General features: G+C 49.5%; 1 protein-coding gene across 3 annotated transcripts in view; it reads right to left on the minus strand.

The window, feature by feature from the left end:
* Positions 1–27,202, minus strand: part of LOC144123021 (uncharacterized) — a 134,001-nt gene that overhangs the window by 62,977 nt on the left and 43,822 nt on the right. For all 3 annotated transcript variants that reach the window (XM_077655947.1, XM_077655946.1, XM_077655948.1), the window contains exons 6-7: positions 17,903–18,007; positions 10,633–11,016 (exon numbers count right to left, since the gene is read on the minus strand). In XM_077655947.1, the coding sequence (XP_077512073.1) occupies positions 10,633–11,016; positions 17,903–18,007 (489 nt within the window). The remainder of the gene's footprint in view (positions 1–10,632; positions 11,017–17,902; positions 18,008–27,202) is intronic.

Here is a 27,202-nt window from a genome sequence, read left to right on the forward strand (position 1 = left end):
TACAAACGACAAGGAAAAGAAAATCCAGTATAAACCGCTTTTTGAAAAAAACGACCATCCTATTCAGGCACAGGGAGCAACTCACGCGGGAGCTCATGGAAGCCTTTCATATGCGCATCAGTGGCGATAAGTGCATTAGTAAGACTTCCGTCCGCTTCTCTGATAGGGAGTATCTGTTCCTAACCAAATCATTGGGATTCACGGAGTAACTTGTGGTGTTCATGACGTTTGTTTGTTTTTGTTCTTGTTGGTTTCACTATTCGAGCATTGTCTGGAATAAACTTTCAGTTTTGAGTAGCGCTCGTCTTTGCCTCGCTTGTCCTCGTTTTTCCGCGCCAACTTCTTCAGTATGCATTTCAACCAACTAGCCCAACTTTCTGCTCTCCTAAGGCTTCGTAAATCTCCGTGACCCATGTGGCCGACTTGCCCGCTGGGCTTTGCGGCTACAAGAGTTCAACTTCACTGTCGTGTACAAAAGCGGTCGTCAACACGCCGACGCTGACTGTCTGTCGCGCTTGCCGCTTCCGACGACTGCTTGCGATGGCGACAACTTCGACGACTACCTCGCTTCTCTCTCACCCACATTTCCTGGTGCTAACCAGTTCAAGACTGAACAGCGCAAGGACACGACGTTAACAGCACTCTTCGACGCCGCCGGCCATTTCCCTGCTGCCCGTTTCTGTATTCTCGCTGGTTTTCTTTACAAGAAGAATTTCACGCCCGGCGGTGCACGGTTCCTTCTCGTCGTGCCGGAAAGCCTTCGCATCCCTGTTCTTCAACTGATGCACGACGACGCCACGTCAGGCCACTTGGCAGTTGTCCGGACCTTCACCGCACACAAGAACGTTTTACTGGCCCAAAATGCGTCAACGATTCAACAATACGTAGCCAGCTGTGTCCAGTGCCAGCGTTTCAATATCCCTGCATCGTGTTCGCTAGGCCAGCTGCACCCTGTCACACCTCCGACCACCCCATTTGAGCATGTGGGCATCGACCTGTTAGGCCCTTTTCCCGGTCTGCGAATGGCAACCGCTGGGTGATCATGTGTGTTGATCACCTAACCCGATACTGTGAAACAGCAGCTATACCGTCTGCCACTGCTTCCGATGTGTCTAATTTTCTCCTGCACTTTCTCATTCTCCGTAATGGACCTTCTCGCGTTCGCATCAGTGATCGTGGACGCCAGTTTACTGCGGGTGTTGTCGAAGCATTTCTTCGTCGCTGCGAATGCAATTTTCGTCACTCGACACCGTATCACCTACAAACGAACGGCCTCGTCGAACGCACAAACCGCGCGCTCACCACTATGCTAGCCATGTACGTCGATTCTGACCATAAGAACTGGGATGATGTCCTTCCTTTTATTACGTGTGCCTACAACACTGCCACGGCATGAAACAACTGGCTACAGCCCCTTTTACCTCCTGTATGCTCGCGTTCCCCGCCGCTGCATCGACACCATCCTTCCTTTATCTACGATGAGCCTTCCATCGCCACTACACTCTGCCGAGCTGAAGAACTACGTCGAATTGCCCGCCTCCGCATTTTGGACTCTCAGCAGCGCTCTAAAACACCGCTACGAACATTCGCCACCAGCCCATCTCCTATGACCCTGGCGATCGAGTGTGGTTTGTGGACGCCGCTCCGGAAGCGCGGTTTGTGTCAGAAGCTCCTGTCCCACTACACTGGCCCTTTTGTTGTGCTTGAGCGCATCAGTTATTTGAACTACATCGTCTCACGCCTTACTGACAGCGGCCGATGCTCACGAAAGACCCATGTGGTGCATATTGCTCGGCTCAAACGCTTCAGCCCTCGGGACACTGCTTAGCTCGCCGTGGGAGGCTTCGTCTGCGGAGGGGGAAGTATAACGTGCTTTGCGTAGACGACGGAGGAGAGGAGATCAGAAGCGTAGAGAAAAAGGAAGCTGGTCGGTCTGATCGGTTCGAGCTCTGCGCCCCGTCGGTAAATCTCTTAAATAAACACCCCAGACTCACTCAGTGCCTGCTGAGTACGTAACAATATTTACAGACCGCTCAGTGCCGCTATTGTTATAACTACTCATTACAATGGTACCATGGTCATGTTGGTTTCCCTGTGTCACAGGATTCTCAAAAATGATTTTGTAGCTATAGCTACACTACGCCAGCCACTTAGCTAGGTCCGCGTGGTTGCGCGCTGAGCCGTGGCACCACCGCTCCGCCAGCTGTGCTCATGCGCGGAGTGACGTCATAGCCCGCAGCTGGTGTGCGCGCCGACGGCGGAGCAGACGCCGCCCTCCTCGTCAGTTGTGCGCATGCGCGGAGTGACGTCATAGCACGCAGCTGGTGTGCGCAGCGCGTTTACTTTACGCTAGCATTTCGAGCCTTCCGCGTGGAGGTGCCGTGGCCACCGTGGCAGCAGCCGGCGGCGCGGCTCGCCGCCGAAACCGAGTGGGGGACGAGTGGAGGGGGAGAAAGGGGAGAGAGTGAATCCACGTCTAGGGACGATGATGAAGGAACACCCAGCGAAACACAGCGGCGAAAGACGGACTTTGCAATTCGACTGAGCGAGTTTCACTCGGCCAGATGTAGCTATCGCGTCTCTCCAGGTTTAGCCAGAGCTAAACCAGAACCGTTTTAAGCTGAAATACTTCATCGCTTTTTTTATTTCCTGAAGTCGAGCAGCTGAGGTCGAGCTGAGGTTGAGTGAGGTTGAGTGAGGTCTCCAGTGGCCTCAGGAAAAGTGGTCATGGCATGTCAGGAGACCTCAACCTCAACTGATGAGGTTGTGTGAGGTCGGCAATTTTTTGTTTAGGTTGAGGTGAAGTCTAGAGATTCTTGAGGTCAAACGCCCACCTCTGGAAAGGTGCTTAACATGATTGAACAGGAGGGGTGACCAAATAGAGCCTGCTCTGTGCATTCTCAGATATTATCTGGCAGCCTTTTGGCAAATTGCTCCCCAGCAATGACAAGAATGGTCCTCTGAATCTATAATACATAAGTTTGCTGAAAAGTTTTTATGTCTGAAAAGGACAAATTCGCACCGGGAATTTAAGAACCATCAAAAGTTATTTCGTTATTTTCCGTAGTTGAATGTAAACTACCAGAAAGATTTTGCAGCAGTGTCTCCTTCCAGATACTGACAAAACATTACTGGTGATTGATGAGCTTGTAATTTTTGTTAAGAACGGGTTCATTACAAATAAAGCATACCTTTTCAACATCCGAGAGGTATAGGAAATTATAGAAATGGGAGGGTAGTTTCAAACGCAAATTTTCCTCCTGCCTTTGCAAACCGTAATTACCCAGGCCCAGTTCAAAGAATGTGGAAATACAGCGCCGCCAAATATGAGACTCGATACTAAGATGACATATCGGAAAACCGCGCATTTAATGCTAATGTGATCTATGTACAGACAATCATGCCCAGCCTTTTCGTTTAAGACTGCAGGAACAAGGTACTCAGTTTTTTTTTCTGTAGCATTTCAGTGTGAGGCCATGAAAGCAAAATTTATTATCAGGATATAAAATGGTTCTTTAAGGCGCGTTTTTTTCCGATGTCCTCGGCGCGCGAGCGAGCGCCGGTGGTGTCCATTACGTTAGGTCCGCGACGCCACGCCAAGCGCGAATTCGGCCCTCCCACAGTCCGACCGCTCCGACGCGGCTCAGCAGCTGCGCCAGAAGCTCGGATTGCCTGCGGAATCTGAAAACCACCTCCTCTTGCCCAAATGGCACATCCTGCGAGCCTGTCAACATCCCCTCCCTTTCCTTCACCACACAACCCTTTCCTCAGTCCCATGACCTTAACACTGCGTCTTGTCATACGCCCTTTTCCCTATCTACAATTTTAGTCCACATGCACCATTGTTACCTCAAGTTTCACACTTAATCGCCCGTCCTGCACGCAGCTTTTCTTCTTTCCACTCGTAGTGGGCCTTATACCTACAAACATTTGCTCCACCTCTTCAATGCAGTCATATTTCTGTGTTACCTTTCAGTTCATATTTCTTCTCAACATCAATGCCCATTATCTATAGTGTGTGGGGTGCTTCTCCCTGTTGACCCACACTCACTTTAGCTCCTGTCGGAACAAACCAATGCTTTATTGTGTGCCTTTTACCTGTACTCTGCCAACCCATGTCAGCGCCAAATGATCAACTTGTCCCTCTTCATCCCAATTTTTCCCTCACTTCCCACAGTGCTGTGTCATTCTCCTAAGTGTGACCGCTCAGTGCTCCTAGGGTGGTATAAGGACCGCTCCGATTCCATATCCGGACTATCCAGTGCTGTGTCATTTTCCTAAGAGTAACCTCTCAGTGCTTCGAGCGCTGTCAACGGACCACTCCTATTCAATAACCGGACAGTCTATAAGCGGGCAGACCTACCATCTAGGTCCCTACACGGTCGCGCGGTGTTCCTATTGTGCGGTGTTGTGTAGTGTCCTGAAGAACCTCCTCTTGTCATCGCCACCTCTAGTACGAGTCAAGTGCCCTTGACGCCCGCCTCGTGTGTGCCGTGTTGCCTTTCTCGGACCCCCTCCTCCCATATGCCTCCCCTCCGGCTCTGAGCAGTGATCCCTGCAGAGGGAAGCAGAAAACAGAGCCATCCCTGACCTATATTGAAGCGATATTGAGAAAAAGCGCATGGGCAGGTGATGCGCAGAACGTTCGACGCGCCATCTCTCGTAGAAGGTCCGCCATCATGTTCCAATCTGTGCGGGAAAGCCACCGCTCGTGAGCACAGGGGCTGCGTACATGGGCTCGCTGTGTAGAGCGCTTGGGCTTGTTTCTTTATTTGCTTAAAAATTGCACTCAATCCTAATTTTTTAAACGTAACGCCAAAAACTAATCTGTGATTTGCCGAGGGTGTGCGTACAGGCTGAAAAAATTGCCATAGGTTAACAGCAAATTGTAGTCGTGACAAATTGACGAAAAGTGCTAGAAACGGCCTGCGAGTTTTTTTTTTCTAGAACAAGTAATTTCAAATGAACAAGCAGTCCCATTCCGGATGGGACAGCGTCTGTCCCGTTCTGTCTTCCTCTGTGCGCGTCTTAAGAAAGAAAAAGAGTACTGTGGTGAATTACTTTTTTCACAACTAACACCGCCGCGTGTTCTGTGCAAGTTATGCACGGAAAATATGAAAACGCATCTCTCTAGAACCACATTAAAATGATTCTGCAACGTGTTGCAGGCAAGCAGACTAAAGCAACACTAATGCGTTGAACAGGCGAGTCTGACTTAACGAAAAAATTTCAAACTCAATTGCTTGCATAAAACATTTTACAAAATGTTCCCCGTTGCTAAATGCCGTGAAATGACGAATCTTTAAAGGACCTTGAAAGTACTTTTTCTCGTTCATATTATTAGCTTACCTAATTTTTATAAAGACAACTTTTCCTCTTTGTTATTAAGTTATATTTCGTTGTGCTTAACGCTGCCCATTCTCAAAAGCCACTTCATTCGCCGACGCACTTCCGCCGCCGAACTTCCAAATGGCACTTCGCAAAACGCTTTGCCGTTTCCAGTGCGGTTGCTGCAGTTTGGCGCACTGCACGCAGTCATAACTGACAACTGCGTGGCTCACTGCCACAGCAGAATCCCAAACCTGACGCCACAGGTGTGCACGGGAAATGTGTGAAATGTAGCCGACAGCATGGGCTCAAGTGAGGCGTCGAGCTGACGAGGGGTCGCTCGGCACTGCGCCTGTGAAGTGAGCTTCCCCGCGGAAAGCTGAACACGACGTCACAAAAATCGTGTGGCCGCCTGTCCGCGAATGGCGTTCGGAGCGGCGAAGGAAAACAGACGCGCAACTCTGCTCCCTGCGGGAGCATATACAGGTACACTAGGCTGAACCGGTCTGGTCGGACCGGCTGCGGCTGGCGCACTCGGTGCGAAATAGAGACATGCTCCAAGTCACCGCCAGTGCGGTCGGTGTGCGCTGAAGCCGCCGAATGCGTAGGCGGTCAAACGCAGTTGGAGTATAGGGTGCGTTCCAACACCTCCAAGTAGACGGCTACTAAAACCTCTAGCCGGACAGCTGCCATCTTGGGATGCGTTCCATATCTCACGAAGCAGTCCAGGATGACTGCTTCGGCGAAGTCTACATCGATGCAGGCTAACTTCCTCTCTAAAGATAGCGGAGCTGACGTACGCGGAGTGAGTCGTGCTCTTCGCGGGCGTCGGACTGCAGGTGGAGTATGGATAGGCACCGTCCTTCAAGTGTGAGTAATTCCGTTAAGTTAATTGGTACACAAACTAGTGGCTAATTAAGCAGTCTTCATGGGCATGCGATTCCTAGCAGTGATTCACGTAGGAGAGAATCGTGCGGTTGAGAGCTTTGCTACAGCAGCGGACGCTGTAGGTCTGTTTATGATCTAACGAAGCCGGTTCTTAGCGCCTTGATTTTATGAATTAAAACTCGTCGCTGTCGTTAGGTTCCTCGCCGGGCGTCAAGGCGGCTGGCGCAACGGCATACAAATGTGTTTTTCTGTTGCTGGATTAGCTGCATCAACTCTTTCGCACACGTTCTTTTTTATCTCTGCAGTCTCACAACTTCACAACAAACACACCGGCATGTTTCGAATTGATTTTAGTCTGTGCAGGATTAAAGCTCGCTGCTGTCTCAGGTTTCTCGCCGTCGCCGAGTACCATGTACGGCAGACAGCAGGTTTAATGGCACGCATGTGTTTTTCTGGGGCAGTATCACTTTTCGTGCATATTAATTTTGTGTTTGCAGTCTTTCGTATTATTTTTTATGTTTACAGGGCCGTCTGGACAAGCACGTTCGCGAAGCATTATCTTATTGAGGAAAACAACAACAATAGCATAAATAATAAAATAATAATGGCATATGTCTTTATCGTCATCTTCGGGGAGGCGGCACTACTGTGTACTACAAGTAGACATCCCGACAGGCGATGCCATCAGTCTGATTTACGCGCAAAGTTGTTGCAGCAACAAATGTGCGAACTGTTGAAACCGCGTTGTTAATGATCGTCATTGCAAAGTTTAAAAAAATTACAGTATAACTGTGCATAAGCTTTAGTTACATTTTTATGCCGCGAGGCGGCATGAGCAGGAGACAAGTTCCAATATGTGGACGTGTAGACGGCTTCTTAGACAACACACTAGACGTCTTGTCGGACGTCTAGATAATTGGAACACACCCAAAGAGGGTCTCGTTTTGGCCGACCTGACGTTGCCGTGCCGCGCGTCTAACGTCGGAGGATAAACGCGCCTTTACTCAGTGACTGAATAGTAGGGGCATATGTACAACCACTGTATCACTGGGTCGCACGTGCGAACAGAATTGCACCCCCATTCAGACTTACTTACTCGGTCGCTCACCAGTATGTTCTGTGCTCAGTAATTCACTTTCAGGTCGCCCAAACGGTCACACAGAGAAAATCACACAGAAGACATACTCATTCATACGCTTGTCTGCTTGAATTTAGAGAAAGGCACCAGCGGCTAACGTTCCATTGCACTGGAAAGAGCGCAGCACACATGGAACGGCGATAAAGACGAGACCACGAAGGCGCTGACTTTCAACTGATATTTCATAGAACAGTGCTTGCGAAATATATACAGACCCCGATATGAATTCACAAAGATCCATGAAAGCCGGTATGCTCACACGGCAATCCCGCAAGCACCATCACATCTACTTGCGCGTAATAAAGGAACTTACTTTTTTTCTGTTAGTCGAACCGACGAGCGGGTCACAGAGCCATAATGTCATAAACTCATGTGTTTCATTAATCTCCCTAGCTAACTTTGTTTTCAAGCCTGCTGGTGTCTTTAAACAAAGACTGAAAGGGGCAGTCTCGGCACTACAGTGAAAAATACGTTGACATGGTTGTCAAGTTGCACTTTTTTCTTTAAACCAATCGTTTAGTTATGAGACACCCGAATTATTGTTGCCATGTTCGAGGTACTACATCGGCCACATACATAGTGTACTTATCCTCGGAAAAAGCGTTTCTGCGCTATATAGGATGTGCTATCTGACTCCCCAAGAGAACCTTGGTCTCAAGTGCTTAAAATACATATAGTGTACGATTTATAATTGCATGTTTTTAGTACATTCGGGAATGCAATTTTAGCAATTTCCATATTCGCTCAATTAAAAAATCCGCTCACTATAGAAATTTGAAACTCTGTTTCTCGCCCCCTTTGTGTTCTGCCTTTGAAAGAATTTACAGAAGCTGCGATTTCTTCTTTTACTGTGCGTGAATATTCCGGGCTTCCTTGCGCTTTCAGAAGAGTGTCATAAGCTGGCGACTGATACCGTTGCTTGTTCAAGTCATCTACTCTTACCTAAGCAGCATATTGGGCCGCAGTATTTAAAAATAAATGAATAAAAATAGGCAACCTGGACAGAATATTCTTCCTTATGAAACATGGTCTACAGAATAGCGCTATGTTACGCACCAGCCCACTAATTCCGGCAAAGCAAATGACAAGTCACACGCTGCCTATCCAGATGAATAGACTGATATTCGGAAAAAAACGGTTATACATTGTTTGTAATCCAATCTGCGCAAATATTATTGCTGCTGACGTTGTTTTTATAGCGACAGCTGTTAAGTGGCCCTCTCTGGGTTTTACGTCGTAGTAGTAGTAGTGATATTAGTATGTCGTAGTAGCCGTATGTCGCAGCAGTCGTCAGCGTAAGGAATGGGTGCTGTACCATAAGAAGCACTCGGCGTGTGGTCACTGTCGACGGAGGAGGGAATGAAGTTAGTAGAGGAATCCATAACCGTTGGGTGGTTACCATGGAAGAATGAAGGTATGGCGAGACCGTAGAAAGGCGCAAGCGGTAGGCGGTTTGTCGGGGCACAAGCCGGATGGTAGATACAATGAAAAGAGAATGCTTACTGTGGAAGAAGGAGGGTAAGGCGAGAGCGTAGGAAGGCGCAACCGGTAGGCGCTAACCGCGGAAAGCGCCCGGAGGCCGCAGTTTTTTATTGATCATCCAGGTTGCAACAAAACTCGTATCAGCGTTATTGAAAACAGGTTGTTTTGTTCGCAAAAATTACGTGTAACAAGTACAGTTTGTAAGACGCCCTCGTGACTAAGCCGGTCGACCCTAGAGCGTGAGTTAAGTGGACAGATTACAGGCCACGATGGCGGCGTTTGGAAGTGCAATGATGCCCTCCTCTACGGCACCCGCGCGTAGCTTAGACACAGTGAAACCCCGACACACCGCTTACAGAATGCATTTATCTCTGATCGCGAAAACAGAAGAGTAATCGGAACAGATCTTGGCGCCATGGAGGCCTGACTATTTGGTGGAGTGACACATTTGGAGAACCTCCGTCGGCGTAGCTTTTCTTTGACTACCAAGGAGAGTTGTCAACGGATAAAGCGTTTCCTGCTGTTTTGACGACATGCCGATTTGATGTCGCCTGCATTTAAGCTACGTGCAAAAAGCGAAACAAAAACACAAGCACTTTTCGGCGCCTCGCTTCAAACGCGCCTTTGTGGTTTTCTTGTTCGCGCTTCCTTGAGAAAAAAAAAAGAACACAAGTGCAAGCTTATGGCGCTGCCCCTCGAATAAGATGCCGAAGCTACTCAGCAACGCTGGGTTTGTGTCATTATGGCTGTCCAAAAGGTGGTCGGATGGAAGAAAGGCGCCCTTGGATGACACCCACGTTGGACGCGTTATTCGCATCTTATAAAAGATGGCGGCACAGCATGTGCAACCTAAAATGCTTCTTCGATACCGTGACGCGCAGCAGATCCTCGGCATTCGACGGCGGTTGGCCAGCTGCTTCGCACTTCAAAGCACGAAACCATGACACAGAGGTCGAGAAACTATGTTTTAAACAGAAAGCAAAAAAAAAGGAGAGTAAGCTGTCCTATAGCGCACTCGCTTTTATGAAAGGGAGAAATATCATTGACAAACTTATTGTTCACTACCCCCGACAGAGCTCAGCTGTGTAAATTCTTCAGCGTTGCTTCTGCGAAAGCTTACCAACTTCGAATCGCTTTCACGCGTTTAGCGCTGATAATAATTCATAGCACACGACTCCTCATCAAGCCTAATGAGAAAGAAGGAACAACGCTCGCACTTATTGCTGCGATGAAAACATTCCTTCACTGCTGGGAAAACACTTTACCGAATACACGAACGCAGTAACGTTACACTTAATGCACAGAGTCTACCTTCTGGACACAAGATTGCCGTTTTAACTTCGCGACTGCGATAGCGAGTTCAGAATGGAATTAATATGCGAGCAGCCTCATGAATACTTTTCAGCAACACCGCTGCCTTCACGACCTGTCAGCTGACGATCGCTGCGCCACCCCTTAGGTATCAAGAACTTAGGCGTATTTTCGAAAATGGTGCCATCATTTTTACGGTCTGCTTAATCTTGTAATGTCAAGCAGCTGTAAATGGCAGAGAAATGTGCTGTCCTTCTCATCCCTCGTGAAGCATTTGTAAAGATGGGCAATTTTTGAAGAGCGTGAAGAAGTCTGGAGCTTGCTTCCAGACCGATCTTTGGCACTGACAGCGGTTTTTTGAAGCACTACTCGTGCTACAGCAAGTTCAACGACTTTTGGCATCATGCTATGGACCTGCACAACAGTGTTAGCAAGAAGCCTACAGTTTGGGTACACCATCCTCTTACTGGGAGCACAGCACTCACTCGATTCGGGTGTCTTGGCGTAATGCTGCTCGACATTGTGTCCATGGACTCTGAGCACGTCTGTACAACGCTCTGCTGCTCGTTCTTCTACCTCCGCGTCGTTGCGAGGAGTGTATTGTGCCTCCCAGCCCGTGGAGATTTCGCAGTCTGAGGAGCCTTGGCCAGGTATCCACGTCACATTCGCAGCCGTCTCCGGGTAGTCTGCGGCCACGGGAAACACGGCTTCAAAGTCCTCGTCGAGCGAATGTTCAGGAACGGGCCGCGTCGCCTCAGCTCTTGTACGAAGCCCAGAACCTCCCGACCGCCGCCGCAGTGTGGTCAGCCACCAGCGCTGAATCATCCGGGCAGCAGCGACTTGCCTCCTGAGTGCCTCCGCCGCCTCATCTGTGAGCGCAGAAGACCAGGCAAAATTTGGACACGTCGCCAACTCACTGAATACGAGTTCTGACACCAAATATTTTTTTCGCATTGAACAGCTTTTCTTTCTGCAATGCAGAGGCCACAACGCTAGGCCCAGCTAAAACAAGAAACCCGCTTTAGGTCGTCGCTTTGCCACCTAAACCGTATTGAATTTCCACATCCTAGTCCTGGCAGAGAGAGAAGTTGCATTCAAAGCTCACTGTTTAACATTTTTTTCCACATCTCGCGGCGCGAAATATAAAATAAGTAGAATAATTAATTTCAGTTCATTTATTGTCTATCAATGGACCTCTCTCAAGTATATCAGAGGTCACAAACGCACACTCTGCGGGGCGCATTCGGCCCACAGAGCTGAGGCTTGCGGCCCGCCGGCCCTCAAGTTGGTTCTTGTATTCCGGAAGCTCGTGTCAGCTTCCCGAGTCAGCTTCACAAGAAGAATTATTTTCCCACTGAAATCGGCCAAAACGTTATGTCCGCAGACGGTACTCTTTCTCTGCGGTAAGGAAAACCGGCATGGGCTCCTTAATCAGCGTTACCTTCAGACGGACGTCAGGTGCCTTCAAGAGCACACAAGCAGCGAGGCGCCGAACAACTCTCTCTCTCTTTCCATCCTCCGTATTCCTAAACCGAAACACGAATCTACTCCCCAAGGACGAACGCCCGCCTACTTCTCTTTCCTGCGTAGCCTTTGCTACAGAGCCACGGGAAGTTGTCTGGGAGCGGACCTTTTCCACACCAGAGTGAAAATCTCTGGTGTGCAAATTCAAAGGCAGTAATTTCGTACATTTGCCTTTGTTCCTGACTTTGACTCCCTAACATTCATCCCGTACGAGGAGAAAATATTCAGGCGCAAATAAAAGGCTCAGTCGATGCACTTCCCAGTAACCACGGCATAGGTAGTTTGTAAATTGACCCATTACCTGTCTCCCAAGGCGCTCCAGTAAAAATTCTGTTTTTCTCTTCAGTAATATCCCATTCCGCAGACAAGAAGGGCAACTACGGGCACCTAATGTAAGATCTGAAGACGCTAAGTGAGCAGGCAAAGGCGGGCTGTGCTTTCTTCTCTTCGTCCCTCGTCGTTATGCGTTGTTGCAATACGCACTCCACTGTTTTCTTCAGGTTTTGTGGCACCTTATCCACTCATGAGACGCATGTGGTCTTTTTCTTATCTGATTGATCATTGTTGGTGCACACATTCTTCTCAATTTTCCTTCCGCGATCAAAGACTCAGCTAGGTTCGATAGCAACTTCAAAGGGTACCCTGCAGTAGTTAACCTTTTTACTTGTGCGTCAAAGCTTGTGTGGGTTTGACGCACGCAAGACCTGTACAATGCGGCTTTAAGCAATTTTTGGCACTTCCACGCTTCAGTATCATTGAGTGACCCGACTGAAATGGCAGAAGTCTCTTCCGGGAGTGCGGCGAATAAACCCAGCACACATGTTCATCGGATAGCACAAGTTCCAGACCTAAAAACCTTGGCCTATTGTTAGTAGGAAACTCTATCGGTTTCGTCAACATGCACCAACCAGCCCGACTAAGCCTTTCCTGGAATTCGCTGAGCGAGTCGACGACTCTGGAGCACCAAGCGACAACGTTCATTGCCGTGTTCGGGAGCACATACTTGTGCGAGCACCTCTTCTCTTTATTGGAAGTGAACAAATCTTTGCATTCAAAGATGACCGACGGAAACCTCGGACGTGCCGTGCGAATCTTCTCCGCACAAGACCTAACGCCGAATATTGCATCCTTTGTTGCAGTTAAGCGTTGTCAAACCTGAAGCCAGCAGTATGCTTAGAACTGAAAGGTGACTCCTGCAGTAAAAAAATGAGACCGCTTCTTGACAACATCAATTATCTTCATCATGATAATGATTATGACTGCTAAATTGAAGCGCTTTACAAACACACCACTGTGATTGACCCCCTTTTCCTCTGTTAGTTATTTTCCGGCTTCGCGACCACGGTAGACGAAATTTTCTCAGTGCCGCCAGCATAGCAATGTGAGTGTGAGACACCTGACGTATTTACCTTGCTGCACAATCTGCGGGCACAGATTGCAATCACGTATCTCATAGTTTTTAAAATAAAAATCTGTAAACTTTTTAAAAAATCACCCTGTATTTGTTGTGCGCAAATTTCTTCCGTAGAAAACAATCTCCAATATTTCGCGGGAAGCCTCTCGCGCGGTAACCAATGCGGCCTTTCGCGGAAATGTGGCGGTGCGTGGCGCGTATCGTCTGAATGGCCCAAAAGCGTTGAGAAGTTCGCTTTCGCTGAAGCGGAGAAGCCTAGCGGCTGAGCTCGCTGTGGGGATCTCAAAAACCAGCGGAGAAAAAATTCACGCTCTACTCGCAGTTTGGTTTCGAATATAACGCGGGAGGCTTTCTGAACAGTAGTGGATGTAATCACAACGTTAACGAGAGAGACAGGAGTGCACAGCAATGCGTCATTCTGTCAGTAAATAAAGAAGAAGTAACTAAAGCCTTAGGGAGCAATGCAAAGGGGAAAAAGCAGCTGGTGAAGATCAGGTAACAGCAGATCTGTTGAAGGACGGAAGAGATATTTTGGTAGAAAAACTAGCCGCGCTGTACACGCAGTGCCTTATGACTTCGAGTGCACCAGAAACTTGGAAGAACGCGAAAGTTATCTTAATTCATAAGAAAGGAGACGTCATGGACTTGAAAAATTACAGACCGATCAGCTTACTGTCCGTTGACGCCAAGGTATTTACTAAGGTAATCGCTAATAGAAACAGGACAACCTTACACTTCAATCAAGCAAACGACCAGACAGGTCTTCGTGAAGGATACTCGATGCATAAAGGTTGTATATTCACACTATCAATCAGGTGATAGCGAAATACGCAGGATATAACTAACCCCTACAAATAGTGTTCATTTATTCCGAGAAAGCATTTAACTCAGTGGTAACCTCAGCAGTCATAGAGGCACTGCGGAATGAGTGTGTAGAGGAGCCTTATGTAAAAAGTAAAAATACAGGAAGATATATATATATATATATATATATATATATATATATATATATATATATATATATATATATATATATATATATATATATATATAGCAACTGCACAGCTACTATAGTCCTCCATAAAGTGAGCAATAAAATTCCAATAAGGAAGGGCGTCAGGCATGGAGATACGATCTCGCCAATGCTGTTCACCGCCAGTTTACAGAAGGCATTCTGAGGCCTGAATTGGGAACAGTTGGGGATAAGAATAAACGGACAATACCTAAATAATCTTTGATTCGCTGATGGCATTGTCTTGCTGAATCACTTAGGAGGTGAACTGAAAATCGTCATCAATGAGTTAGACAGGCAGAGCAGAACGATGGGTCTGAAAATTAACATGGAGAAAACCGAGGTAATGTTCAACAGTCTAGCAAGGGAATAGCAGTTCACAATCGGTAACGAGGTGCTGCAGGTGGCAAAGGAATATGGTTCCTTGGGGCATGTAGTGATAGCTGAACCGGATCATGAGAGCGAAATAACTAGAAAGATAAGAATGGAGTAAAGCGCATATGGCAGGTTCTCTATGATCATGAATGGCAGTGTACCCATATCGCTCAAGAAAAAAATGTACTACAGCTGTATCTTACCGGTACTGACCTACGGAACTGAAACGTGGAGGATAACGAAGAGGGTCCAGCTTAAGTTAAGGACAACGCAGCGAGCTATGGAAAGAAAAATGATAGGTGTAACGTTAAGAGACCGGAAGCGGGCAGAGTGGGTGAGGGAACAAACGCGGGTTAATGACATCCTAGTCGAAATCAAGAGGAAGAAATCGGCTTGGGCTGGGCATGTAATGCGAAGGCAATATAACCGCTGGTCCTTAATAGCACTTAAGGGTAACGGAGTGGATTCCAAGATAAGGCAAGCGTAGCAGGTGGCGGCGGAAAGTTAGATGGGTGGATGAGATCAGGGAGTTTACGGGTAAACGGTGGGCGCAGCTGCAATGGACTGGGTTACTTGGAGAGACATGGGACAGGCCTTTGCCCTCCAGTGGGCGTAGTCAGGCTGATGATTTTTGACAGAAGCCAGTATCGTGACTCATCCTATAGGCCTCGTGCTTTCCTGGCTCAGCCGTACTGGTAAAAGCATGTAGGGCGCCCAGCAGCAAAAAGCGGTTACTCTAATCCGACGCCGCTGATAGCGGCTACTCTGTGATCTGAACACATCATCGGCTTTCTGCATGGAATAGACATAAAACGGGTAGTAAAACACGCAATTTTTTTTACTTCTATGTTTCTGGTTGACATAGTAGCTACCGGAACACAGCCGTAAAGCTTTTTCGATTCACGTAGAACTGGTATGAGAGCGAAGCGAGACGACGCTGGCCAAGAGCACTGTGGCGTGCAAGATTAAGGCGAGTCGTTTGTGTGTAAGGTTTGGTTAGTGTTTATAGAGCGTGCGCATTAATTTAAGTCCGCATATCGCAATCTGCTTCAGCCCGGACTGGAGCTCATGGCAAGCAGCGCGTGGAACGCGCATATTCAATGCCGGGAATCAAATTACACGGTCAGGAAAGAAGACGCAAAAGAATAAAACTCAGTTCCGAACTGATGTCGTACCCCGCCGCGGTGGCAGAGTAGTTAGGGCGCACGGCTACTGATCCGGAGTTCCCGGGTTCGAACCCGGCCGCGGCGGCTGCGTTTTTATGGAGGCAAAACGCTAAGGCGCCCGTTTGCTGCGCGTTATCAGTGCACGTTAAAGATCCCCAGGGGTTCGAAATTATTTCGGAGCCCTCCGCTACGGCACCTCTCTCTTGTTTTATTCTTTCACTCCCTCCTTTATCCTTTCCCTAACGGCGCGATTCAGGTGTCCAATGATATATGAGACATATACTGCGCCATTTCCTTTCCCGAAAAACCAATTATTATTATTATTATTATGTCGTGCACAATGCCTTGCATTTGCGCTGCAGATTTCTCGAAGATATCAGAAGGCATTGCTACACAGAAAACTTGTTCGCGCACATCGTACGCGTGCTTGGCCTACAGCGTGGTACCATACCGTTGTTGTTAAAAACACGTCAATATTTTTAACACCACAACAGCGCGGCCTGAAGAGCTTGAGTAGCAATGCACTCTGTTCTTTCCGGAGACTGTGCTGAAGCAAAACCCCTTTTTCGGAGGTAGAGAGGCGGAAATAAACAGATTGGTATTAGCGGCGGACCCTGCTGGTGGATCCGACCGAGCTCTCACAGCAATGTTGTGTTATGCACCCATGTCGGGCTCGGAGCCTCTGGGCAGTCTGTAATTACGAAGCGTGTTACTGAGGCGGGGTTCACATAGCTGCTCTGTCGCAGCAATACCGGTCTTTTTCGCGTCGATGCCGCTTCTCAATGGAGCTGCTGCGCCTGCATGCAGGGGGTGGGCGAGACATGACTGCGCCTTCGAAAAATGCATGTAAACTAGAAAGCGCGTAACAGTGAATCAAGTGGGGAATTGCGAGAACCGAGGCCGTGGCTAAAGAAAAAAAAATATTGGTGGTGGTTTAGCTCTGGTTAAACCTGGAATGACGCAATAGCTACAGCTGGCCGGGTGGAACTTGCTCAGCAGCTGCTACGCGTCACGTGACCAGCCATGGCACCGCGCGAACCACGTGACCAACCAGGTGACAGCGTGGCGGCGCCGCCACGCTGTAGGCTCGAAATGCTACCGAAATGTAGCTATCGCTACAAAAAACCATTTCCTGCGTAGCCGGCTAGCCTGCGGGGGCGGCCTCTAAAGCGCGAGCTGAAAAAGCAGGCGAAAGATAGGAAATCACTGCAGCCTGCATTGCAGCGGGAAGTCTTAGCTTCTCGCTGCAACGCAGGACGGCACCACTGTCGCGAAATCTCCGATGCGCTTAGTGCTGCATCGCAGCGGCCAGCTCACTCCGATGCGATTCTGTCGCAGCCGTGTAACCACGGCTTGAGAGAGCGCGTGGACTGCAAGCACAGCCGAAGAGTTCTGTTTTTTTTTTCCAAACGCCTTCCTTGTCACGCCTGTCGTCTGCGTATCGCCGCCGAGAGCAAATCCACGTGGAACAGTACACGCTTGCTTCGTTTTTGCTTTATTTATCGCCTTCCACACAAAGTGACATATTGTTCGGGTGTCTAGTCAAACTCCGAAAACGAAGCGTCGCCAGCAGGAGCCCAAGTTCCTTTATGCTGGGATGCGCTCAAGGCGCCGGCGGGCAAAAAACGCGCCCAGCCGAGAGTGGCTTTGGTTGCATTCATTTATTTACTTTGTGACACACACGCCGTGTACGCGTGTGTGCGCAGCAGAGCACCAAAGCGGCCGGAATCTGATCTAACCTGCTGGCATTGTCACGGTACCTTCCGATTCTTCACATAACAAGCGCACAACCACTTTCGCGGGCGCCGCGCGTGAGATGACGCCCCTTGTTCTAGAGCAGTGGCAACCTCCATGCCAGCGCACGAGGCCTATAGAAGCCTGCGGGTGCGTTGCTGCCAGAACCGTAACTCTCGACGCACTCGCTTGCTTCAGCGACTAAAAAAGCAAGCATAACGAGGCACCAGCAGAAGTTCATTCGTTACCAGATCGCACATTTCAAGAGAATTCAGACGATTAAATGAAACACATTGTAATCATTTTATTAGTCCTATTAATGTCTTGAAAGACAATAATATAAAGAAAAGAGAGAGTGGCTGCTAACGCAAAATTGTGTCATAAATGCTCACACTCAGCATTTTTCGCGAGATCGCGGTATCGCGGCAACTTCGGCTCTTAATCCTTACGAAGGAGCATCAATGCCAAGGAACCGAACGGGTGTCTTAAGCTCATAATTGGCTGAAGCTAACGCCGCCCGGAGCACTTACCGAGACAGTCCCTGCTCGCACTTCGCACTGCAGCGTTGTCCCGGGCAGTTTGAAAAGCTGTCTCGCTCTGGGCTGATGACGAAAAGCTTCTGGCTGAGTCGGAACCTACGCAAGACGTAACACGTTTCACATACGGCAATCATATTGTTTTGCGTCGAACATGCACGTTCCGCTCGGGGTAAATTTGATCGCCCACTGGATATTTTGTAAGTGCCAGACGGAGCTGCAGGCAATATTGCACGATAGTAAGTCAGTGCATCATAGTGTGATGACCCCCATAATGCGCAGGTCCACACGGGACGGAGAGGCAAAGAGACACCGTATGGCTCAGTTTAAACAAACATGTATATTCAATAATTACACATGGTTAAGGTTATACATCAGAGGCTGGGGCGTCCGAGCTTACGTGCCGACGACTTCATGGGGGCGATTGAGTGGCTCCGGAGTTGGGCTCGAGCGGTTGCTGGCAGAAGCTGCACGCCGTCGGGCTTCGGCGCTGAAGGCCCTCTTCGCTAACGATGTCGTCCTGAGCGTGGATGCAGTAGAATTTCAATAGTCGTCCGTTTCTTCGAGGATGGATCACAAACCCTTCCTCTAGTGTCGTTCGGCTTGGAAGATGAACAGGAGGCGAGCTTGTAGATGATGACAGCAGAGCATAATTTTACAACAGAACAAACTTTGCACTACTTTACTCATCGACCGGGCAGGTTAGTGCCTAAGTAGCATCACATTACATGCTAAGCATGGAGCCCCAGCTCAGACTGGCCTGCATCCGTTTACATGTGCTTTTAAGCACTTGATTAACAAAGGACTAAGGGCGGTCATTTCCAGTGGCCCGCCCAAAGCATCAATTCTCCAATCCAAAATAACATGCGAGATGGGACCACCCCTTTGGGTTGGGCTTAGCCTCGAACCCAGAGTCTGTTAACAATACAAACTAAATAAACAACAAAAACGCCACCACTCTCTCTCACGTGAGAGTATACACAGGCTCTCTCTTCGGAGCTAATTCACTAGCGCCTGTCTTTCCACATTCTTGGCGAGTACTGCCTGTCCGCCATGACAGGTGTCCGTCGCGGCCCTTCTGGGAAGCTGTGGGTGCCTTCCCGGCGATAGCCCACGACAAAAGGGGGGGAGGGAAAGAATGTCGTCTTCGCGGTAGCGCATAGCGTCGGCTGTGGTACAGCGCTCTGGCCCGCTGACAGCTCCCTTGTCCTGGAATGTAACCGGAAATTGGGGAGGATAAAGCCTGTTTCCCCGGGGCGGCGGCGGGTCCGGTTTTTCTGGTCGTCACTCAAAGAGCATGGCTGGGTAATTGATGATGCCGCTGTCAAGGGTCTCCGTCTACGCCGCGCCGTCGAACGTGGATCCTCGTAGCACACACGGAATGTCACACTCGCTCACCCTCCTGAAGAATGTTCTCCGAACATTTGAGTCCACGCAGCTCCCTTTGTCTTTCTGAATCGCCTCGCACAGTGCGTCCGACAAAACACTTTTCGCTGCACTCAACACCACTGCACAACACCATATGCCTCCGCTGTCAATACTGGCGTCTCCAGGGGCAGCACTGATCTTCTTTTACAGATAAACATGAAACTCAGCACCCAAGCCTCTCCTTTCTAGTCCAAACTGGACGAAATAAACTTACCACAGTTACAAAGGAGCTCCCACTTCTAGCACGATCACGGCACAGACAAAAATATAGATAACGAAAGGAATAAGGGCAGGTTCTGCATGCGCTCCGCATGCTCTCCTGTGAAGGTGTTACTTAATGACAGAAAGGTTTAACTACCAACTCCGATAACTTAACACATAAGCACATAGCAATGTTATGAGCTGCGGCATTACCCAATTCTAACCAGTTCACAACTCCGCTCTGTTTACGCCATTAGTCCGACTTAGCTTTCCGATTTCGCAGCGGATATCGGCCTTCATGAGTCATACTAAATAAGTCTGTGCCCCTTTGTCTGCTTTGGGACTCGCGAGGGCTCGTGGCAGGAGCCTCTCCTGGCGTTATCTGCGCGGCAACCTCGCGCGCTTCTTCTTCTAGCAATGCATGAAGTAAATCCGGTGGCATTCCGGCCGTCACCTCGGGCGCCTGCCGAACAAATGCAGGAGAGGGCGTTTCTTGCGAACTATCTGCGCGCTCCGCTTCACTTCTGTCCCCATCAAAATCCGCGCTTTCCCTTTCCTCATTTCGTGAATACTGAACCGGTGCCGACTTGAGGCGATTTGCGTGTATCCTTATCAAACGCCGGTTCACGTCTCGGACTCTGAAGTTTACCGGAGAAAGCTTCTCGACAACCTCGCACGGTCCTCTCCACTTCGTCTGGAACTTACGAGCTAGCCCAATCTGCCTTTGGCAGTTTTCAATGTACACGCTGTCCCCCACATCAAACGGCGCGTCTCTAGCACTGCGATCGTGCACCTCCTTCCTGCGCTTCGCCGCTTTCTTTAAGGACTCCTTTGCGATGTCCCTCGCTACTTGCAAGCGCGATTCTAGCTCAACCTTATAGTCGTCCAGTGAAGCGTATGGGACACGACGGGGGCCCTCTGGCACTTCACTAGGCTGGTCCGGGTCTCGGCCGTAGAGAAGAAAGAATGGCGATTCGCCCGTGCTCTCGTGTGCTGCGGAATTGTAGGCAAACATTGCATACGGGAGCCACAAATCCCAGTCCCGCTGGTCGCGCGAAACAAAATGCGACAGGAACCCGGCCACGGTTTGGTTCAGTCGCTCCACCGCGCCGTTGCAAGCCGGATGGTACGGTGTTGTCTGCTTCTTAGCGATCTTAAGCAGCTCGCAAACTCTCCTCATTAGCTGCGACACGAAGTTCGTTCCCCGATCTGTCAAGAGTTGCCTCGGGGGTCCATGTCGGAGCACGATCTGTTCGACAAATGCTCTTGCAACCGTGTCTGCCTTCTGATCTGGGAGTGCTACCGCTTCCGCGTATTTTGAAAGGTGGTCGACAAATACTAAAATGTACTTGTTTCCGGAAGTGGTCGTGGGCAATGGGCCCATTATGTCCATACCTGTCCGCTCGAAGGGAGCCGAAACCTCAGGGAACGGCTGAATTGGAGCTGGTCTTCGTCCCTTGGGTGTTTTTCTTTCGAGACAGGAATGACACTTCGCACAGTAGTCTCTAACATCCTGTCGCATGCCACTCCAAAAGTACAAACGCTCCACACGCCTGCGTGTCTTCGCTACGCCAAAATGACCGGCGCATGGCGCATCGTGAAACGCGCGAAGAACCCTTTCTGTCCACGACCGAGGTATGGCGACTCTCTCCCAAGCGGTTTTCTCTGGTCTCCCTTTCCTGGTTGGCCTCGTGCGCCGACACAGGGTGCCGTCTTTGTCAATGAAATAACCTAGCTGTTCGGGATGAGACGGTGCGCCCTCTAAGCTTTCGATTATTCGCTTCAGGTCAGGATCTTTGCACTGCTCTGTGCGTAATTCGGCGGGGTCGACTACGGGGACAAACTCTTCTATAGCTGCCACGGCAGCTGTGCGGCTGAGTGCATCAGCATTCAGATGTGTCTTTCCTGACTTGTGCTCAACTTCAAAGCAGTATTCCTGCAGGTGTAGATTCCATCTAGCGAGTCGCGAGCTAGGGTCCCTGACACTCATCACCCATTTCAGAGGATGGCAGTCTGTGACTAGCTTGAATTTGCGGCCGTAAAGGTAGCATCTGAAGTGCTTTACTGCCCAGACAACGGCGAGGCACTCCCTTTCCGTAGCTCCGTACTTTTGCTCTGTGGGGCTCAACTGTCGGCTAGCAAAAGCAACGGGATGTTCTTTGCCCTCGATAACCTGAGATAGCACGGCACCAACAGCGAACTTTGACGCATCTGTGGCCATAACGAAGGGCAAACTAAAATCCGGGTGGCGTAACAGCGGTGCACTCATTAGCTTCCTTTTCAGGGCCCCAAAAGCATTCTCCGCGTTTTCGTCCCAACGAAAGGCGACATTTTTGGCTGTTAAGGCGGTGAGCGGCTTAGCGAGCTTGGCGAACTCCTCTATGTGCCTTCGGTAGTAACCGATCAGGCCGAGAAACTGCCGGACCTGGCGGACGCTAGTCGGGGATGGAAAATCCGAGACACACCTTAGTTTCTCAGGGTCCGGTCGCACGCCGTCAGCTGAAACAACGTGCCCGAGGTATTTCACCTCGTTTTTGAGGAATTGGCACTTAGAGGGCTTCAGCTTGAGACCCGCTGCTCTTAGTCGCACCAAAACCTGCTCAATATCGCGCAAATGGTTATCAAAACTGTCACTGTATATGATAATGTCATCCATATACACGAAGCACAGCCTCCCCAGAAGACCTGCCAGGATAACATCAGCGGTTCTCTGCCAGACAGCAGGGCTGTTGGCCAGACCCATCGGCATTCTTTTCCATTCATAGTGCCCTGAGGGCGTGTTGAATGCCGTTTTCTCGGCATCTGCCGGATCCATTGCTATCTGCCAGAATCCCGCCGCCATGTCCACTACCGTGAAGTACCTGGCAGAGCCCAGCTGAGAAAGCGTCTCCTGTATATTGGGGATGGGGTAGGGATCGATGCGAGTTACGGCATTTAGTTTGCGGTAGTCCACTACCAATCGATATGAGCCATATGGCTTTTCCACCAATAGTGCTGGTGCTCCCCAGGGTGACTTTGAGTGTTCGACAATGCCGCGATCAATCAGGTCCTGCACCTGCCGCTCCATCTCCTCACGTTGGGAGTAAGGAATCCTGTACGCACGCTGGTAAACGGGCGATGAAGTGCCGGTTTCTATCCTGTGCTTTATAACGCCACAGCAGCCCAAATCCAGGTTGGACGCGGCGAATACCTCCGAGTAGTCGTTCAGTAAACCAGCCAGAACCTCCCTCTCCCTGGATTTTACGTGAGAAAGATCGAACGACACCTTTGGAGCAGCCGAAGGACTAGCATGCTCTACAGTTGCGAGTACCGTATCGGTGGGCTCACGTTGCTCTATCGCAGAGGTGAAGAAAGCCAATGTTTTGTTCTTGGGAAGGCTCAGTGGCTGCTGGCTACAGTTAACCACCCGTAGGGGCACTCTGTGGGCGTCATTAACTGTCACGAGGCACGCGGCTGCCTTCAGGCCATTGCTGAGAGAGTCGACCGGCTCAAGCACTCCCACGGCGCCGCTCTCTACATCTGAAGGCACAAACGCGTACAAAATGTGCTCCGACCAAGGAAGGACGACCGCCTCCTCGACCAGCCTGACGGCAACCCGCGAATATACCTTCTCCAATGATCCCACTGTTTGACGGGTGTCAATATCGGTAATGCGAATCTCAGCCCCTCTCCTGTTCAAAAACGGAACTTTTGAGCCGCCCGCATTAACCTCTTCCTCAGAGAATGAGACTACTACCTTCCCTTTTCTCAAAAAATCCTGCCCTAATATACCTGACACTCCGTTTGGCAGAGACACCGTGTCCGGGCATACGTAGCAGGGGTGCTCCAATGCAATTCCGCCGAGGGAGAAGTGTAACCGGTAGAGTCCACTTATGCCAAGAGGATCCCCCGTTATGCCTACAAATTTGGTTGCCATACCACCAGACGCTTCCAACACCTCGCGGTCCCCCTTCCTTCGAAGCGTGTTAAAACTGCTCTCCTTAAGCAATGTCACCTTTGACCCCGTATCTATCAACAATTCCATGCAACAACCATTTAACTTGCAACGCACAACAGGGCATGCCTCGTCGGCCACACAAACTACCACCACCTCATCATCTACTGCTCCCTCCCACGCTCCTCAGGCTGGGGAGGACTAACTAGTTTTTTGACTCGGTATCTGGAGCCCCGCTGTCGGCTTGCTTAGGGCGTGTCTCGCCTGCTTCTCTTTGTGGCTCCCCACGGCGCACGTTTTGGCAGAACCTGGCAATGTGTCCGCGACCCTGGCAAGCGAAGCATACGATTTCTTCAAAATCTCGCATACCGCGCCTGTAGCTTTGTGGCGGTCTCCGGTTTCCAGCGAATGGGCGCTGTTGAGCGCGCGCTTCAACCTGGCGTTCTACCTGCTGAGTTAGCAGCTGTTCCAAGCGATCTAACCGCTCTGTCAAGAGAGCAACCTCAGGGTTGAGCACCGCTCTCTCTATGACGCGTACTCTCGCTGCGGCTGTCGTTAACGCCTCATTTTGTTCCTCATCCAATGCGGCCTCCACGGCTTGGTCGAAATTGCTCGGCTTGCGCGAGAGCACGAACCGGCGCACGGGGTCTTGCAGACCAGCCACAAACAAAGCGGTCATTTCCTCTTTAAGTATATCCTCCGCGTATTTCTTCTTAAGCTGGTCTCCTTCCTCCTCCCTGCTTAACGTATCGCGCGCTAAGCGCTGAAGCCGCGACGCAAACGTTCGCACGTCCTCCCCTACCATCTGTCCGGCGTCACGGAACCTCTGTACTCGCACGTGACGTGGTTCAGTGTCAAAATGCTCAAACGCGAGCTTCTTAAATTCCGCAAATGATTTTGTGGATTTTACTTTTTCGTCTCGCCATGCAAAATCATGAGCAGCTCCTGCCATCTTACACCTCGCCATTCCCAGCATTTGAGCATCGGACCATCCCCCCATTTTCCCAATCTCTTCTAGCATGGAAAAGAAATCGCAGATTGGAACCCCTGTCTTATCTCCCGTAAACGTCGGAATGACGCTTCCTAATGCCAGCATGCTTGCTCCGAGCGACGGCTGTGGAGTGGGAGCTCCCTCAGATACAGTCATTTTTTTTTTCAAGCCCTCCAGTGCCTCAAGCCTCTCAAATGGGGGTAAAAGTCCCACAATCAGTCCCGTGATTCCCTTTTGATTACAATTTTGAAGTCATGAATGTCAAAGCATTCAGAGGACATTTGCTTTTGAGACCCCACTTCTGACACCAGTGTGATGACCCCCATAATGCGCAGGTCCACACGGGACGGAGAGGCAAAGAGACACCGTATGGCTCAGTTTAAACAAACAGGTATATTCAATAATTACACATGGTTAAGGTTATACATCAGAGGCTGGGGCGTCCGAGCTTACGTGCCGACGACTTCATGGGGGCGATTGAGTGGCTCCGGAGTTGGGCTCGAGCGGTTGCTGGCAGAAGCTGCACGCCGTCGGGCTTCGGCGCTGAAGGCCCTCTTCGCTAACGATGTCGTCCTGAGCGTGGATGCAGTAGAATTTCAATAGTCGTCCGTTTCTTCGAGGATGGATCCCAAACCCTTCCTCTAGTGTCGTTCGGCTTGGAAGATGAACAGGAGGCGAGCTTGTAGATGATGACAGCAGAGCATAATTTTACAACAGAACAAACTTTGCACTACTTTACTCATCGACCGGGCAGGTTAGTGCCTAAGTAGCATCACATTACATGCTAAGCATGGAGCCCCAGCTCAGACTGGCCTGCATCCGTTTACATGTGCTTTTAAGCACTTGATTAACAAAGGACTAAGGGCGGTCATTTCCAGTGGCCCGCCCAAAGCATCAATTCTCCAATCCAAAATAACATGCGAGATGGGACCACCCCTTTGGGTTGGGCTTAGCCTCGAACCCAGAGTCTGTTAACAATACAAACTAAATAAACAACAAAAATGCCACCACTCTCTCTCACGTGAGAGTATACACAGGCTCTCTCTTCGGAGCTAATTCACTAGCGCCTGTCTTTCCACATTCTTGGCGAGTACTGCCTGTCCGCCATGACAGGTGTCCGTCGCGGCCCTTCTGGGAAGCTGTGGGTGCCTTCCCGGCGATAGCCCACGACAAAAGGGGGGGAGGGAAAGAATGTCGTCTTCGCGGTAGCGCATAGCGTCGGCTGTGGTACAGCGCTCTGGCCCGCTGACAGCTCCCTTGTCCTGGAATGTAACCGGAAATTGGGGAGGATAAAGCCTGTTTCCCCGGGGCGGCGGCGGGTCCGGTTTTTCTGGTCGTCACTCAAAGAGCATGGCTGGGTAATTGATGATGCCGCTGTCACGGGTCTCCGTCTACGCCGCGCCGTCGAACGTGGATCCTCGTAGCACACACGGAATGTCACAATAGCAAGCGATAACACACATGCTGGTTCAGGCAACTTTTTCTGGACAATGAATCAGAAAGGAGTTGGCGAATCTCAATGTTAGCTTTCAACATGGCTTTCTAAAGAGGCACCAATGCAGAGAAATTTTGAGAACACATTGGTAAACGCAGTAAGTACATTGGGCCAATGCTAGCTTCGGCTATTGGCCAAGCAGTTTTTGCAAACGTTTTGTAATATCTGAAGTGAAAATAAAGAAGGAAAAAGAGAGAAAGGAAAGAAGTACTGAACGCAATAGCGTGCGGTAATATCAGTGCCACTTCTTGGCTCTGAGACGTACTCCGTCGCATTTCGTACTTTCTGTGGCCACCGCATGCCGGCGCCACCACGACACGTTGAGCAGGTTTTAGCTGCTTACACGCATAGGTTTGTAAATTGGCTACAAGAATTGGTGACGCTAATATGGACATCTTGATTACTTTTATGCTGTTACCTACTCTGTAGCAACTAGATAGGTGTACCGGAGGGGTTGCTTTTGAAAAGTGCATGTATTTTCGCAATATGCAGCCAAATTTGCAGCGGCGACGGTATTCGCGTTTTCAAAATGCTAAAAACCTATCTGGCTCTTACTAACGAGCGGCTGAAAATCTCTAATTACAACTAGGCGCCTAACTCTACTAGTTAAAAAGTTAAATATTAATAATAAATTAACCAGCTTACTGATTAATACGATTCACCGGTTTTATGGTGTCAGCCAACGCTGGTGATATTAACCGCAAAAGCACTGTTTTTATTCCAAAAAGCCTATCTTTGAAAATTTTTGAAACAGTTCGCTGAAACACCCGGTACATGCTGACAGCGGTGCCCGCCGCTCGCTTCGAGACGGTGGGCGCGCACGCTTCGTTCGTTCAAAATGCGCTTGGCGGCGCTACACTGCAGTAGTGCAAGACTGCAGTCAAGCATATTTTAAAAATAATTTGCGGGTTCTCTTTAAATCCCGGATAAAAAGACCACGTAGGGGATTCGTTGGTGTAAAACAATTGATGATTTGTTTCTTAACCTCCTATACTTCACGAAACACACTTTACCCTTAAGTGGTATTTGAAATGTTGCTGAAATAATTTTAGGTAATTAGCTACTTAGCACAATCTAAAAAATACTCGAAGGAGTGTCACATGGCGGCAAGCTATATTTGGTTTCCCCAGCTGCTGTCTGCCGTTTTATTTTCGTTCAAATCCTTGGTTCATTTGCAAGAAACAGTCTGTGTAGCGCACATCTTTCGTCACCGGAGCGTCTGCTAAATATGGCCGGCAGAGATTG

The sequence above is a fragment of the Amblyomma americanum genome, chromosome 3, assembly GCF_052857255.1.
Source record: "Amblyomma americanum isolate KBUSLIRL-KWMA chromosome 3, ASM5285725v1, whole genome shotgun sequence".
NCBI classification, from domain to species: Eukaryota; Metazoa; Arthropoda; class Arachnida; order Ixodida; family Ixodidae; genus Amblyomma; species Amblyomma americanum.